The sequence below is a fragment of the Prunus mume genome, linkage group LG2, assembly GCF_029339155.1.
Source record: "Prunus mume cultivar Tortuosa linkage group LG2, ASM2933915v1, whole genome shotgun sequence".
Taxonomy (NCBI): Eukaryota; Viridiplantae; Streptophyta; class Magnoliopsida; order Rosales; family Rosaceae; genus Prunus; species Prunus mume.
In genome coordinates this window covers 4,317,973-4,332,759 of record NC_142699.1, presented here as the reverse complement: position 1 = coordinate 4,332,759, position 14,787 = coordinate 4,317,973, and the positions used below count along the sequence as shown (strand labels likewise).

Here is a 14,787-nt window from a genome sequence, read left to right as displayed (position 1 = left end):
CCTGGGAAGTCAAGCTAGCTAAGCTATCATTTTTTATTGTTTATTTTGCTATAAGAAATACAAAGTACACCCCGGACTATTATTATTACAACAACCCCAATTATCAAAAGTTTGCAAAAGATTTATACACAAGGAAAAATTAGAGAATCACTTTGGATAAATTATTTCCACTAGTTGTAATTAGTCTTATACAAGTTACTTGCAAGGGCGAATCCACGATTTGAAAGTCAGCTGATGACAGAGAGGAAATTTCTAGACTCTAGAAGTATTTGGCAACTGAGTTTGAAATGAAGAATCTTGATGGACTCAAGTATTTTTTAGATATTGACGTGGCGCGATCAAAGCAAGGTATAGTTTTTTTCTTTTTTTCCCTCAAATGAAGTATGTTTTGGACATACTGGAAAAAACAGGGATGCCTAATTGCAAGCATGCTGACACTCCAATTGTTTAGAATCATGACCTTGGAAAGTATCGAAATCAGGTACTCACTAACAAAGACAGATATCAAAGATTAGTTGGAAGATTAATTTACTTGTCATATACTCAATCAGACATTGCTTATTCTGTTAGTGTTTGGTGCCATATTGGCTGGTTTGACACCTCTAGTGGAAGTAGAAGATGGTGGACCTTCTAAACGAATATAGTCATACATGAGTCCATGGAAAGCGGCCAAAGGGCTGTTGCTGATTGGTTGTGTTAGAAACAGTGTATTGTTTCCTTCCACAAGCAATGTGGCTGGTATGTCCATGCCATACAGCCAGTAGAGGCCATGAATTCCATGCCTTAGAATTGTGTTGTCCTTTCCAATCACTCCAGTTGTAAACAGAGGAGGGTCTGCTTCCGGGTCATTTATCCGTATCTTCAATGGAAAAGCAGAAAGAAAAAAAGAAAGAACCAAAGAATCAGATTAGGCTTTTGATAGTGCTGAAACAAAGAAGGGTAACTAGGCATTTTACCACCCTACCTGTAATTCTGCGATATTCGCTGTAGCGAGGGAGATTTGAAGTTTGAAGGTTCCACTCTGATTGACATTGTCCAGTTGAAACTTGATCTGCCATGTAGTGCCTTCATATGTGTCATCATCTTTCTTCCTATTTATGAAACCTCTGTCAAATAGAATCGAACTCACACAAAAATTGGCACATTGGAAAAGTAAGTTCAAGGAAGGACGAAGAAGTGCACCTGGTAACCTGAGCGAAGAACCAATCTTTAGCGTAGTCACTGGTGCCAATAGTGTAAATTAAGTCTTGATCAGGATATAAATCTGCATATCTTTCCCATAACCCATACTGCCTAAACCTGCAAATGCAAGAAAATGATCAAGATCTTATAATGTAGTGGAACATGTCTACACATTTGTAGATGAGAAAAATGTCCTCTTGTCATTTTGTTTTTCTACATAAAATGGCACTTATGTTGTCAAACTGCGAATATTCACTGTCTAGCAATATAAGCATTTGTAAACATATACTTTATTTCTAGCACCCATGTTAATTTTGATCAATCCAAAATAAATTGGTCAAAGAATTGAGAGAGAGAGAGAGAGAGAGAGAGAGAGAGAGAGAGAGACGGAGGTCAAAGGTAACCTGTCAGGATGGTTGACATATAGTTTATTGATATAGTTTGGATTAGGATCAGGAACATAGAATTCAGCTGCAGAACGATCAGGGATGCCAATTTCCCACAATGTTGGTCCATCTCTTGGAGGCTCATATACAAGCTCACCCACGTCAATATCACAACCTGCTTAATTAAAACGCATTAATGTGTTAGTCATATTGATAATAATCTTGAAGAGGAGACAATTGAAAAGGAAGAAAAATAATAGATGGACCTGCGGTTATGTTAATGGCTGCATCATATCGATAATCTCCAATGAAACCAGGAACCCATGCATAAAGATTATATTGGCCCTCACGTATATTCTTTATAGAGTAATAGCCATGCTCATCTGCCCTAGTCCAGAACTGGTAGCCCTGCCACAATGCAAACACTACAAATGAAGAAGATTTGCCTAAATGATCTATTTTATGTACAATGGGGACTTGTTTTGTTTTTTTGTTTTCTGGGTTAGTGGAATTAATGCATTGCAATAAAATGGACAAAATAGTATCACCTTGCAATCTCTTTGAAAGGATCCAGCATCTCCTGGTGGTGCCAAGCCAACATAAGCACCCTTTCCCGGAATGCAATCTTCACTAACGTACCTAGACATGTATAGTTTTTAGACAATAATGTTGTGGAAATTCAAGACGTGAATATCTCGCATTGAGTAATAATTTAGTAATTCGGGCGCAGTCAATCAAGTCCGCTCTAATACTAACAAACTAATTTGAGTGCAAAGTATGACAATTATGTGGTTTTATCACAGAATGTCTCGAAATTAATATAGTTGCAAAATCATTTGCTATATTTCTTATCATGTTTCTAATATGTGATTTTGTAATTTTTAACACACTAATTTACGTGGAATCACCACATAATAAACCTCAATTTCACGTCAAATTCTACATTCTTCAACAACAAGACGCAAGTAGAAGCAAACAATTCAATTTTATAAGGTTTGGACATACGGCAGAAAAATACAGAGAAAAAGTTGATTTTGGTTAAGTACCTATCTCGAACCTGTATTCTACCATTAACATTACCCCGTTGATCCGACGGTGGAAACTCACTGGAAGCAGGGAAATCGTAAGGCCATTTTTGCACTTCTGTCATCATCTGGAGTACTCCAAAAGTAAAATACGTACGTTGTCCATAAAAATGGGAAATTATTTGTTTAATATAAATACTTGTAGAGGGGGGTTTTTGTTTTAAAAATTAAACCTGGTGTTTTGCATCCTCCCAGAGTGGTGATGGATCATCATTTGCATTGGACGTAAGGGAATTAAGATAGATAAAAACAGGGCCAAAGACTTTCTTCCATGGCTCATCTGGTTTCAGCTTCAGCACCAGGTCTTCTCCCGAATAGTGAGCACTAAGAAACATCTGATTTTTTTATTTTTCATTTTGATCAGTATCATGGATAAATCAAAATGAGGAGAAAAGAAATTTTCCACAGGTTAGTACGATTCAAGATAATTTATTTGTAAAAGAAAAAAAATATGAAGTGTAACATAAATGATCCTAAGATAGTTTTTTCTAACCTTAGGATTGAATAAATAAAAAGTGAATCGATGAGCAAAACCGAGGGAACGAGTGCATAATGAGAAAATGAGAGTGTGAAAATCATTACCTATTATAATATCAAATTTTATAAACTTCAACTTAACAAAAAATTAAAGCACAATTACGAGTATTAGCTCGCAACATTTTCATATAGCAACTGATAAGTTACATAATATGAAAGTTGCTTAAGGATTATAAATACATGAAATTATACTGCTAAAAAAAATATATAAACAAATAAATTATTGCCACATCATTTCGAACTTATGAAAAGTTATGAGTATCAGCGTTAGGATTATTGGTTTTGAATATGATTATGGTAAAAGGAAGTTAATTTTACTCACAGCAAGACAAGTGGGGCCAACATGGGAGGTGAGATTCTGTTTGAGGGGTCCACCAGATCGGAACTCATCACTGGGAGTTATTTGCCAGAACCCCACGGGCGGGTCCATACAAATCCAACCGTGGACCCGCAGGTTTTGATTCTCGCTTGAGTATTCGTATTTGTCATCCACCTACAATTGTATTTAGGAGCAACAAAATTTTGTTATTCTAATTGTAATTCTAAGCTTTTATGAATTTGTGAAAAGTTTTCATTTTAAAATGATAAATATTTCAATTTTATAAGATTGAAAATATATTTGTGATCCTTATTATACCAAAAGAATAAATGTTTTAATTTCCAAATAGACAGAAAATATATCAAAATTTTAAGTTGCATGCAGCATGCCACAAAACCATAAATAAAAAAAATAGTATCATTTGGATTAGAAGATATAAATATGGTAATGGACTTAAAATTTATTAATTGGACTTTAGAAATATATTCTTATAGAATTCATAAAATTCACATAAATATTTTGTTATTGAAGAAAATGAGGGATTTGAAATATGAGTTTTTTCTTTTGCTGAAAAAAGAAGAAGAAGGTTTTTCTTGACTTTTTTTTTAAAAAAATACAAGCAACTAGAGAGGGGGAGAGGGTTTTACACAAATATTCATTGGGTGCCTGAAGGTTTCGAATCTCTGCCCATGTCACATGAGTGGAGGTGGAAAAAAAAAGTTGTATGAAATGGGGATAACACTCTTCTGCTATCCCCTGCCAATCACAATCTGCCATGTGGAAAAGTTATCATGCGTGTCATACTATGATTGGCCGGAGATAGCAAAATAGTGTTATCCCTGTTTTATGTAAGTGTTTATCTTGGCATAGCTCTACTTTTCTTAGATTATCAAATCTATATATGATTCTTATAAGAAATTAACATCTTAAGATTAAGTCCAATTAAAAATTCCAAATATCCTTCGTTTTAAATCTTTTCATGCAATTGTAATGAGTATTTTCACTTGGACAGAGAGGGTATGAGAATATATTTGTGCTGTCTTGAAAGGTGCATTAATTACCTCTCCCTTGAATTCTGGCTCTATCGGATTGACAAGAAGGACTGCCTCAGGTACGTCTAAGACTTTACTTCTCTCCGGCAATCGGTCATCGGGAAGGGGCATGTATCTTTGCCTGTTATCTGCTATGGCCATGTATTGAAACCTAATAATGATCAACCCACAAAAAAATAAAACATATAATTAATCCCTAATTAAGTTGACACAAAGATGGAAAACAATGAAGAAGAAGAAGAGAGGTTTGGTTACTTTTCTTTTCTGAGCTTGAACACAATTCTGGTCTGGGGAAGGTTGAAAGGAGGCCATTCTTTTAAGTGATCATAGATGGCGTAGGAGTAGAAGCCTGACGAATTACAAAGCATAATAAACCTGAAAAAAAAAAAATCATGTTCTGAGTCTTGTTAGTGTCGATCGCAACAAAAAAATGTTAACAATAATCGTAAAATACTCGGGATGTGTTATTTGCACTTCAAAATAGTCCTTATTCACTCCTCATTATTTTGCAAAAGAGAAACTGTACTGAGAAAAGTGTAAGACGACTATTTTGGAGTGTCGGCCAATTACAGCTTCCTTTATTCTCATTTCACAAAAAGTTTGATTCTTTCTTATTTTTCTTCTTGTTAAAAAGAAAATATATGGCCTTCCAACCTTTTGTCTATGTTTAGAGGGACAAGCTTGCCCTTTTGGGAGGGATTCCACTTTCTCGTGAACGAGACCTCTACTTGTTCATCGCTTTCCACAATAACCTTGAATTTTGTACCCTTAATCCTGCATATTAGTAATTCTTGATTGGATAATACTGTTATAGTAAATGAACATTACCCAATAATAATTGTCGCTATTAGCTATCAGCGCCACTTATAGTGCATTTAGCCACCTCATCCTGTCCAACCAATGTCAATCACTATACTCAAATGATTAAAAGTAGAGTAGTTTGACGTACACATCAAACGTTCCTGTTGTGCCCACACTTCCAGCTTCACTCCATACAAGGTCCCAATACCTTTAAAAGTTCAAACTATCAGAATAGTGAACTCTTATTTATTCTCTCCTTCAACATTGACATAAAAACGAAAGAAAGAAGAATTGCAAATAGTTACGGGGAGAAGCATAGGTACCCTACCCTCTGTTAACTTCTTCATTAAGAACTTCAAGCAAATTGTCGATGCCATTATATTGTATTCTGGTAACAATTCCATCTGGTTTTGACAAGGTAACTTGGAGTATGCCATTATCCATAACTACCTATGTGCATGGCAATAAAGGTTAAACAGTACACTTATGAAACCAATAACATTTTTAACCATTAAAACTTTTTCATATGTGCTAGGGGCATATGTGTTATTCATAATCTCAATTTTTGTTTTCCATCTTGATAAGGCTCTCGTAAAAAGACCAAAAAGAATTCGTTCACTTCGCTTTTAAGAATAAGAGCATGTTTGAGTGTGATTCTGGATGAATTCATGAAAACACTTTATATTACAACCAAAAACACTTCCTTCGATTGCGTGGTCTTTTACGGATAGAAGCTATGGGCAATTACTTGTATGAATCTTGAACTACATATTAGGGTTTCAAAACTTCAAAGCATGGGTGTCATACATAGTAACAATTACATGCATCCAGGATCCAGCGAGTGCGAGACCATAAAAAACCTACAGCATATATAAGACTTACATGATGGTCCTGAATATCCAATTGCACCCTTTGAGATGACATAGTGAGGCCTCGCTAGCTATATCAGCAGAAGAAAATCTAAATGTGGCTTTTGAGGCAGCAATGTTGAATTTTTGTGGCTTGTATATATAAAGAATTTCTTATCTGCGACCACTTGGTTTTTCTTCAACTTAAAAAGTAAGCCTTCTTTCTTTTACTTCTCTTTGGCGTGTGATTCATTTCCAACTCAGTCGTGCAAGACTCGTTATATGTGCAAAAAGCTAAAAGCACACCAACCAACCCCATTTTTAATCAATCATGAATATAGTGTGTGATATTTCTGTTTCCTTCTTTTAGTTACAAATCAAGCAAAGCATAAGCTTTTCGGAAGTACAGATTGATATGTATTTTTTTAAAGTCTAACTTACATGGAGAGTGAGATTTCTCACACATACATCACTAAGATGTCATGGAAATTTGAACATGAAATCACTTATTTATACATCAATGCCGTTTTCCACTTGGCTAGATTGTGCTGATGGTTAGCTAGAGATTTGTAGTTTGATGATCCAATGTGATATTTGCAAACATCACCAAATATTCTTGATGCTTCTAATCTCAAGTTATAGGCAACTACTAATTAACTAATTGTTGAAGTTAATTTGGTGTTGCTTGGAGAGAAAGGGCCTAGTGTTGAGTGATTGAAGTAGCTGATCCTGAAGCTTGAGTTTTCTAGACTGCCTGGGAAGTCAAGCTAGCTAAACTATCATTTTTTATTGTTTATTTTGCTAAGAAATACAAAGTACACCCTGGACTATTATTATTACCACGGTATATTGGAGTTCAGAATATCGCAATGTAGTGTTATTAATCTATGAGTTTGAAATGAAGAATCTTGAGATTAAATAATAATTTATGTTGATGATATGATAATTAATGGGAATGACATAGAGGAAATTTATAGAGTCCAAAAGTATTTGGCAATTGAGTTTGAAATGAAGAATCTTGGTGGACTCAAGTATTTTTTAGGTATTGACATGGCCCGATCAAAGCAAGGTATAGTTTTTTTTTTTTCCTCAAATGAAGTATGTTTTGGACCTACTGGAAAAAACAGGGATGCTTGATTGCAAGCATGCTGACACTCCAATTGTTTAGAATCATGACATTGGAAAGTATCAAAATCAAGTACTCACTAACAAAGAAAGATATCAAAGGTTAGTTGGAAGATTAATTTACTTGTCATATACTCAACCAAACATTGCTCATTCTGTTAGTGTTTTCAGTTAGTTCATGCATTGTCCAAGTGAAGATCATATGAATGCGGTACTTCGAATTCTTCGATATTTGAAATTGGCGCAAGGGAAAGGGCTTATGTTCTCTAAGAATGATAATTTGAATACTGATGGGTATATAGATGCAGATCAGACATGAAGTATTACTCACAATAGATCTACATGAGGTTATTTCACCTTTGTGAGGTACTTTGGTTACTTAGAGAAGTAAGAAGCAGAAAGTGGTTACTCTGTCTAGTGCGGAAGCTGAGTTTATAGGGATGACTAAAGAAATTTGTGGACTCTTTCGATTAGTAAAGTTCCTTACATAACTTAATTATGTACCTGCGTATGGGATTAACTTATTTTTTTATAAGTAGGGTTGGGCGTGGTTTAGTCTTGTCCGATTTTCACCTCATATTGGAACCAGAACGAGTACTATTCAACTAGTGTAGTTAGGTCCGATTTTGGTGAAAACAATTATGAAACTAGCCGGTCTAGTTTAAACTAGTTTCGGTGTAGTTTCTGATTTTTTTACCGGATTCTTTTTTCAATTTTTTTTTTTAACAAATTCCAACTAAAATTTTATATTCGGGCTTAAAAATTCATAAATGGCCCAATTTTATGCTAAGATAGATGATTGGGCCTAAAAAAGAGAGGTGCTTTGAAGTTGGGTTTGGGGAAATATTAGTTATGGTATTAGAAATTTAGCATTGGACTTAAATAAAATTTAAAAAATAGAAAAATGAATAGCCTGTCCGGTCTAGTTTAGTAAGGTGTGAAACCGGCACCGAAATCGGTTTGAACCAGTCCAGTCTGATTCATTGCCAGCTTGTTGACTTTTTAGTCAATACAATTTTTGTCCAATTTTTTCAGTCTGGTGAGGCTTGGTGTTCGGATTTTCAAGTCTCGATGCCCATCCCTAGTGATAACAAGGATGCAATAGGTATTGCACATAATCTAGTTCAGCATGATCACACAAAGCATGTTAAAGTTGATAGACATTTTATCAAGAAAAAGCTCAAGGCAAAGGAGATTCAATTTCCATTTGTTAAATCAAAGGATTAATTAGCAGATATATTGACAAAGACAGTTTCTAGTAGAGCATTCCACAAATCACTTGACAAGTTGGGCATTGGTGACATCTATGCACCAACTTGAGGGGGAGTGTTGGCGTGAGCGTGAGTTGATTAATTTGTTTCCTTGTTTTATTTCTAATTTCCTATTGTAAATAAAATTAGGAGTTATAGTTTGACTTGGCCTCCAAAGCAGAGTGTATTATATATATGGTCTCCTACAAAGAGAAGAATACACAGAAAATTCTCACAATTACTCTCCCATATTTTAGCAGAGGTCATTCACCTTTTAAATAAATAGAAAAATTGCAACAATCTTCTCATGCACATATTGACTTAAGCGTCAGAATTTCTGCAAGTATTCCTTTCTCCTCACTCATCATTGTCAAAAGCTATCTAATCAACGTTTACTTAAAATGATATGAGCACCATATTGAGGTTGAAGGATGGTTAGTAACGCAGGAGCATGAGCATAGGATGGAGAGAGTTCAAAGGTAAAGTGTTGCAGAATCAATGACAAGGCCAATTTTGCTTCCAGCATAGCAAAGTTTTGTCCAATGCAAATCCTTGGACCAGCTCCAAAAGGAAAGTATGCAAATTGGTTCTTTGTTGCCTTTGAAATTCCTTCTGAAAACCTCTCTGGCTTGAACTCATGTGCATCCTCACCCCACAATTCTTTGTTATGGTGAACAAGCAGTATGTGTAAGGAGACATCGACTCCAGCTGGTAATGAGAACTTTCCAAGCTGTGTTTTCCTTCGAAGGGTTCGTGGAAGCTCAATACCGGGCGGGTATAATCGAAGAACTTCAAGTAAAACCATGGTCACCTGAGACATTTTATATGGTCAAGGTCTTTAAGTAAAACTACATATGTAGCAAGAGAATTTACTACAAAAATATATACTTACAACTTTTAGTTGGCTTAGGGCATCAAAGGTTGGTGGGTTGCTTCCAAAGGCTTGCAAGACCTCTTCTCTTGCACGAGCTTGCCACTTTTGGTTTTGACTTAGCAAAACAATTGCCCAAACAAGCAGCGTAGAAGTGGTCTCTTGGCCAGCGAAGTAAAACAACTTACACTCCTCAATTACATCTTCAACACTCATTCCAGTGTTTCTCTTGTTCCCATGTTCTCGAATTTCCTTCAAGTTGGACTCCAAAAGTATACCTAACAAGTCATGATTACTGGCTTCACCCATCTTAATTGCCTCTTCTCTTTTATTTATAATACCCCTGAGCAACACTCTTATTTCTTTATTGATTTCCTTCATCCTCTTGTTATGCTTGCTTGGTAGAAACGGAATGTAAACACTTTGGATGGCTGCTGCATAATTTTTTGTTTGTTGTTGTAGTAGCTGAAATATTTTTCTTCCCTCTTGATAGCTACTTCCAAATGCAGCCCGAGAAATCACATCGGCCGACATATTTAGAAGACATGGCCACACATCCAACTCACATGAACCTTCTTTGGACACCAAACTCTCCCACTCGTTAATCATCTCGCTACAGCTTTGGTAAAATGTTGGTAACATACCCTATATCAAACAAGGAAAAATTAAAAAAGAAATACAAAAATTATGAACAAATATACATTAATTTAGGAAAAATAGTGGACGTACACAATTGCAATTGCTAACTAAATCTCCAAAAATATAAATGAATGTTGGTGAGTACCTTTAGCTTCTCTAAATGGAATGCTGGGTTGATAATCTTTCTGTGTTTAGCCCATTTTTCATCTACAGTGGATCCAAGGCCCTGTACTAGCAAGTCGATGATAGGGTTTGCTACTGTCCTCTGCATATTTTCATGTTTGTTGAATATTTCTTTCAAATCTTCAGGATTCATGATGTTCACCTTTGGTATGGGTCCCATCCAGACAAAAGAATTCCTACCTGTATTTTTTTGGTTAAAAAAAAAAAGAGGGTTCAATACTCTTTTGGTCATTGGGTTTCAAGCGAAAATTCAATTTGGTCATTGACAAAATTTTTTTAGCTAAATTGGTCACTGTGTTTCTCAAAGTTTACAATTTATAGGCATTATATTATCTTCCATTAACAAATTGAGGTAAATCTTAGGTTGAAATCAAAATTGTGACGTATAAGGAAAAATAAAAAAGCAAAACCAAATTAAAATGAAATCAACAACTTAACAATATATTTTGGTGCTCTATCACCTTGATTACGTCTCCTTGCCATCCGAAGTCACAATAAGTTTCTCACTCAATCGATTCAAGCTTCAATATAGTATCCAATCCGTGACCTTATACCTCACAATTTCAATTTCAACCCAAGCTTTCCCCCAATTTTTAAATAGCACAACATTCCCTAACTAGTTGAGTTAGAGGAAGAATACTGGATGTGCTTCCTAAAAAAATAAAAATAAAAATTGCACCTCCAAATTGAATTTTCGCATACAACCCAATCAGCAAAAATGTATTTAACCCAAAAAAACTATCCAAGTTAAAACTTATAAAAAAGATTACACACCATACAACATATACATACATGGATGGGTAGAAAGGTGATGGGAATTAATGTAAAAGTATTTGGCATACCGTAAGTGTTCACAGATTGATGGACAAATGGCATGACCCGTGGCGCTATATCATGGGAGGTGGAGAGTTTCATGGGTTTGGATTGTGCTTGTCGCAGCATCATTGAGCTATCCTTGGTGTCTCCAAACAAAAGCCTGTAAGAATTGCCTGTAAAGCCTTGCTCCCTCAAGCATCTTTCTAGTTTTTTTGGCCTCAACCACACCCAATTCAGCGCCCTCCATGCCCATGCAATCACTATGCTCACCCAAACAACACTTAGTACTGCAACGCAACTGGCCATTGATACCTCCCTTTGTGCTAACACTTGTGTTTGAGATTTTTGAGAGAAAAAGAGAAAAATAGAGATTGGTTTGTAGAGAAGAACTTGTTTGATGGGATGGAAACTGATGCACACAGGATTTTAAACAAGAAGTAATATTTGTCAGAAGAAAAAAAAAGAAAGAAAAAGGAAACAATTTTAAGAGATTGTTCAAACCTATGGATTTAGATGGCATTACTTATAAGGTAAAATTGTTTGTTTATTGTATAACAATCAATGTATATACAAGTGAATTTAAAATGATTCTTTGAATATGGTCATTTCATATTCTTTGAATATAATCATTTCATATGGGAAAATTTAATTAATATGGAAATTTAGCATATCCATTTTAATCATATTCATTTTATAGAAAATTTAGCCTAGTTATCAAATCCAAATCCCCCCTTCATCCAAATGCAACTTAATTAATATGGAAAAAGTTCAAGAAGGAAAAGAGTGAAACCACACAAAAAAGAGGGATGTACTTGTTTTTTTCTCCTCTACATTTCACATATTTGCAGGGTTTTTTTTTAGTGACCTTCGGTATAAAAGGAATAAAACCAAAAAGGAAAAGAAAGAAATTCAACAGAAGGAATTCTCTTATGCATTTACCATATTAATCAAAGGGAGACTTTGGAAAAACACAAAGGAGAGAGAAATTTTGTAAAAAAAGCCAAAATGGACAAAATTGCCCTTATTTATTTTTGGATTTCCTAAGGAATCCTATACATTTGCATGTCTTTAATTTGAAAGTTGAGAGTTTTTCTGTCTTTTTTGAAAAAGCTTTAGCTTTTTCCAAAAGTGAAATTTTTTTTTGGCTAAAACCTAAATTTACTTTAATGGAAATTGGTTAGGCTACAAAATGGGCTCGAAACATTAATTCAGAACCACACAAAACATCATTTCGTTTCGTATTTGGCAAAATGTCCCTCAATAGATAACAAAAGTTAGAATAATTTGACAAATCGAAAACCAAAGGGGCAAAAGTGACCCAATTGAAACAACATGAAACTTAGTGGTAAAGTTGTAAACAATAGGAACCAAAAGTGACTTTTTCCCTTTTAAAAAGGGTTTATGGAGTTTGGGGTTGTTAATGTATGGTTTTTACTATTTTCTTTTGGCTTCCCTTGACAACTTTGTAATAGGATGTGTAATGTAATTTATCAAGCTCAAGTCTAGATTAGGGAAAACTTTTATTGGTGCTCTTCTGTAATCTTTGCTCTATGGTAGCTCAAGCAAGTTAACAAAGGTATTGAGCATTGCATATCATTACATTAAACAGTCTTCATAAAATAATGACTAGTCATCCGTTTCTCATATGACTAGTCATCCTTGCTTCCAGCTGGATAACAAACTGTTTTGTCCTATTCCTCTTTCTCTCTCTCTGCTGCCATCTGTGGTTTTCTGACCTAACGAATTTTTGGCTGTAAAGGCCACGATTTTGGTCATTTGGCGGCTGTCTCTTTTGCGTGGAATTTTTGGGAAAGATTGTTTTGCTTTCTTTCTCTTCTTCCTCAAGAGAGAACCATATATTTTTCATCTATGAGTTTTTCCAATTGATTTCTTTTTGAAAAACTGCTTTTGAAAACCCGAATCTGCATCTAGCTATTCAAATCATCTCTCATTTATATCTAGGTCAGATTCAAGACTGATTTCTTCAAGAGTATGGTTTCTTGAAGAAATTGGTCATTCTCCTTTGAATCCAAATATTGGTTTTGGTCCGTGTTGGAACTTGCAAGCTTGTGCCATGGGATGAACGAGCTGGAGAAGGAGCTGCCATTGTCATGAATAACTGAGCTTCAAGTTTTGCTAAGTTGGAGAAGAAGATTGCACAAAGGAGGTATTGCTCATATTCCTAAATAGACATAGGTGAATCTTGAGTTTGGTTGTATTTCCTTTGTAAGAATCTTTTTCTACTTAGTGGAATGCCTGGTCGGTTGATGACTCCCAGTTTTTCCCAATGGTGGGTTTCTGGGTGAACAAAATCTGTTTTGCATATCTGTAATTTTTCTGGGTTTGTGTTCTTGGTGGTTGACTAGTCATCTTTATCTGCTGTTTGATGTTTGCATGATTTTGATGATTTCACACACTTTCACATAGTTGTTGCTAGCACAGGGGATGCCTAGATTGATGGGTCCTTCTGAGTGCCTAGGTTGTCACTAGTAATCTTCTAGGGTTGCAGGTACATTGTGGCATGATCTGTGTGTTCTCTTGATTGTGATTGTTCATGACTAGTAGTTGACTAGTCATACGTGTATTTGGTCAAGGTTTAAAGTGTGTGAAGATTGCTGTGTTGTTTTGTCTTGTTTGTGTAATTAAATTTACCATTTGTCACCTAAGTACCAATTTCAGAAGAATCAGAGATGGGGCCTATTGGGTGTTTTGAAATAGTTAAATTTTACATTTAAATTAATTATTAACTAAATATTAAATATTTTTTAATTAGACAAACTGACGATATTGAGACATTGGACTGGATTTGTTAACTATTGCAAATGTGGCAACAAAATCGGAAAAATTGAAATGACAGTGACCAAATTTGACAGCGAGCCAACAAGTGAGTTTAGCACAACCAAAACAATGTCATTTATCCTAACTTCATTACGATGACTGTTTAACTAGCATTGCAATAGTGACAAAAACATGTTGTGGCCACACATCTAATATGACAAAGAATATAAATTCCACTATTTTTACAAATATTAATGATCAGAACGCCCAGAAGTACTTTCATGTAGACATCTCACCAACCCAACACTTTGGTAGGGATTGTACAGTGATGGCTATACTATTTTTGACACGTAGCGGGCGTTAGGCAGTGGTTTTTTTAAAATTATAAATTGTATAGCCGTGCGGCTATACAGCGTTTTTTTTTAAATGAAGAGTATAGCTGTACGGCCATACGACGGTTTTATTATTTAAAAATAGTATCGCCGCACGGCTATACTATTTTTGACACCTGCCGAAATGGGCCCAAGGGCCAGGCGGGTCCCTCTTTTAAAAAAATAGTATAGCCGGTCGGCTATAATCGGATATTTTTTTTAATGAAAATAGTAGAGCCGAGCGGCCATACTATGGTATGTATTATAAAAATAGTATAGCCGAGCGGCGATAGTGTTTTTACATGTGGCGAGAGGCCGTTTGGCGCCAGGTAGGTCCTCTTTTTTATTTTTATTTTTTATTTTTATAAAGAGTAAAGCCGACCGGCGATACTACTGTTTTTATTATAGAAACATAGTATAGCCGTCCGGCAATACTCTTAATGTGGGTTTTTAATTTTTTTTTAATAAATAGTATAGCCGGCCGGTTATACTCTATACATAAAGCGGCCCAGTTTGCTGTGGGGCTCTCCAATGTCGGGCTCCA

General features: G+C 35.3%; 2 protein-coding genes across 3 annotated transcripts; both read right to left on the bottom strand.

The window, feature by feature from the left end:
- Window positions 1–511: 511 nt before the first annotated feature.
- LOC103319458 (uncharacterized) lies at window positions 512–6,442 on the bottom strand. Of its 2 annotated transcripts, none has more exons than XM_008220997.2 (15): window positions 6,245–6,442; window positions 5,691–5,812; window positions 5,511–5,570; window positions 5,216–5,335; window positions 4,817–4,936; window positions 4,571–4,712; window positions 3,513–3,683; window positions 2,827–2,988; window positions 2,615–2,721; window positions 2,117–2,207; window positions 1,835–1,976; window positions 1,587–1,743; window positions 1,183–1,299; window positions 965–1,091; window positions 512–859 (listed from the first exon to the last, which is right to left on the bottom strand). In XM_008220997.2, exons 1-15 carry the CDS (start codon window positions 6,284–6,286, stop codon window positions 548–550), a joined length of 1,992 nt encoding a protein of 663 aa, XP_008219219.2. In that variant the 5' UTR covers window positions 6,287–6,442; the 3' UTR covers window positions 512–547. The 2 variants fall into 2 exon arrangements, with proteins under 2 accessions (XP_008219219.2, XP_088902529.1); XM_089046403.1 differs by having other exon boundaries at window positions 5,691–5,808; window positions 6,245–6,439.
- A 2,381-nt stretch (window positions 6,443–8,823) lies between these two features.
- Window positions 8,824–11,403, bottom strand: LOC103319521 (cytochrome P450 CYP72A219-like). Its single transcript, XM_008221072.3, has 4 exons — window positions 11,121–11,403; window positions 10,241–10,458; window positions 9,478–10,101; window positions 8,824–9,396 (listed from the first exon to the last, which is right to left on the bottom strand). The coding sequence occupies exons 1-4, from the start codon at window positions 11,398–11,400 to the stop codon at window positions 8,971–8,973; spliced, it is 1,548 nt and encodes a 515-aa protein (XP_008219294.2). The 5' UTR covers window positions 11,401–11,403; the 3' UTR covers window positions 8,824–8,970.
- Between the last annotated feature and the right edge of the window lie 3,384 nt (window positions 11,404–14,787).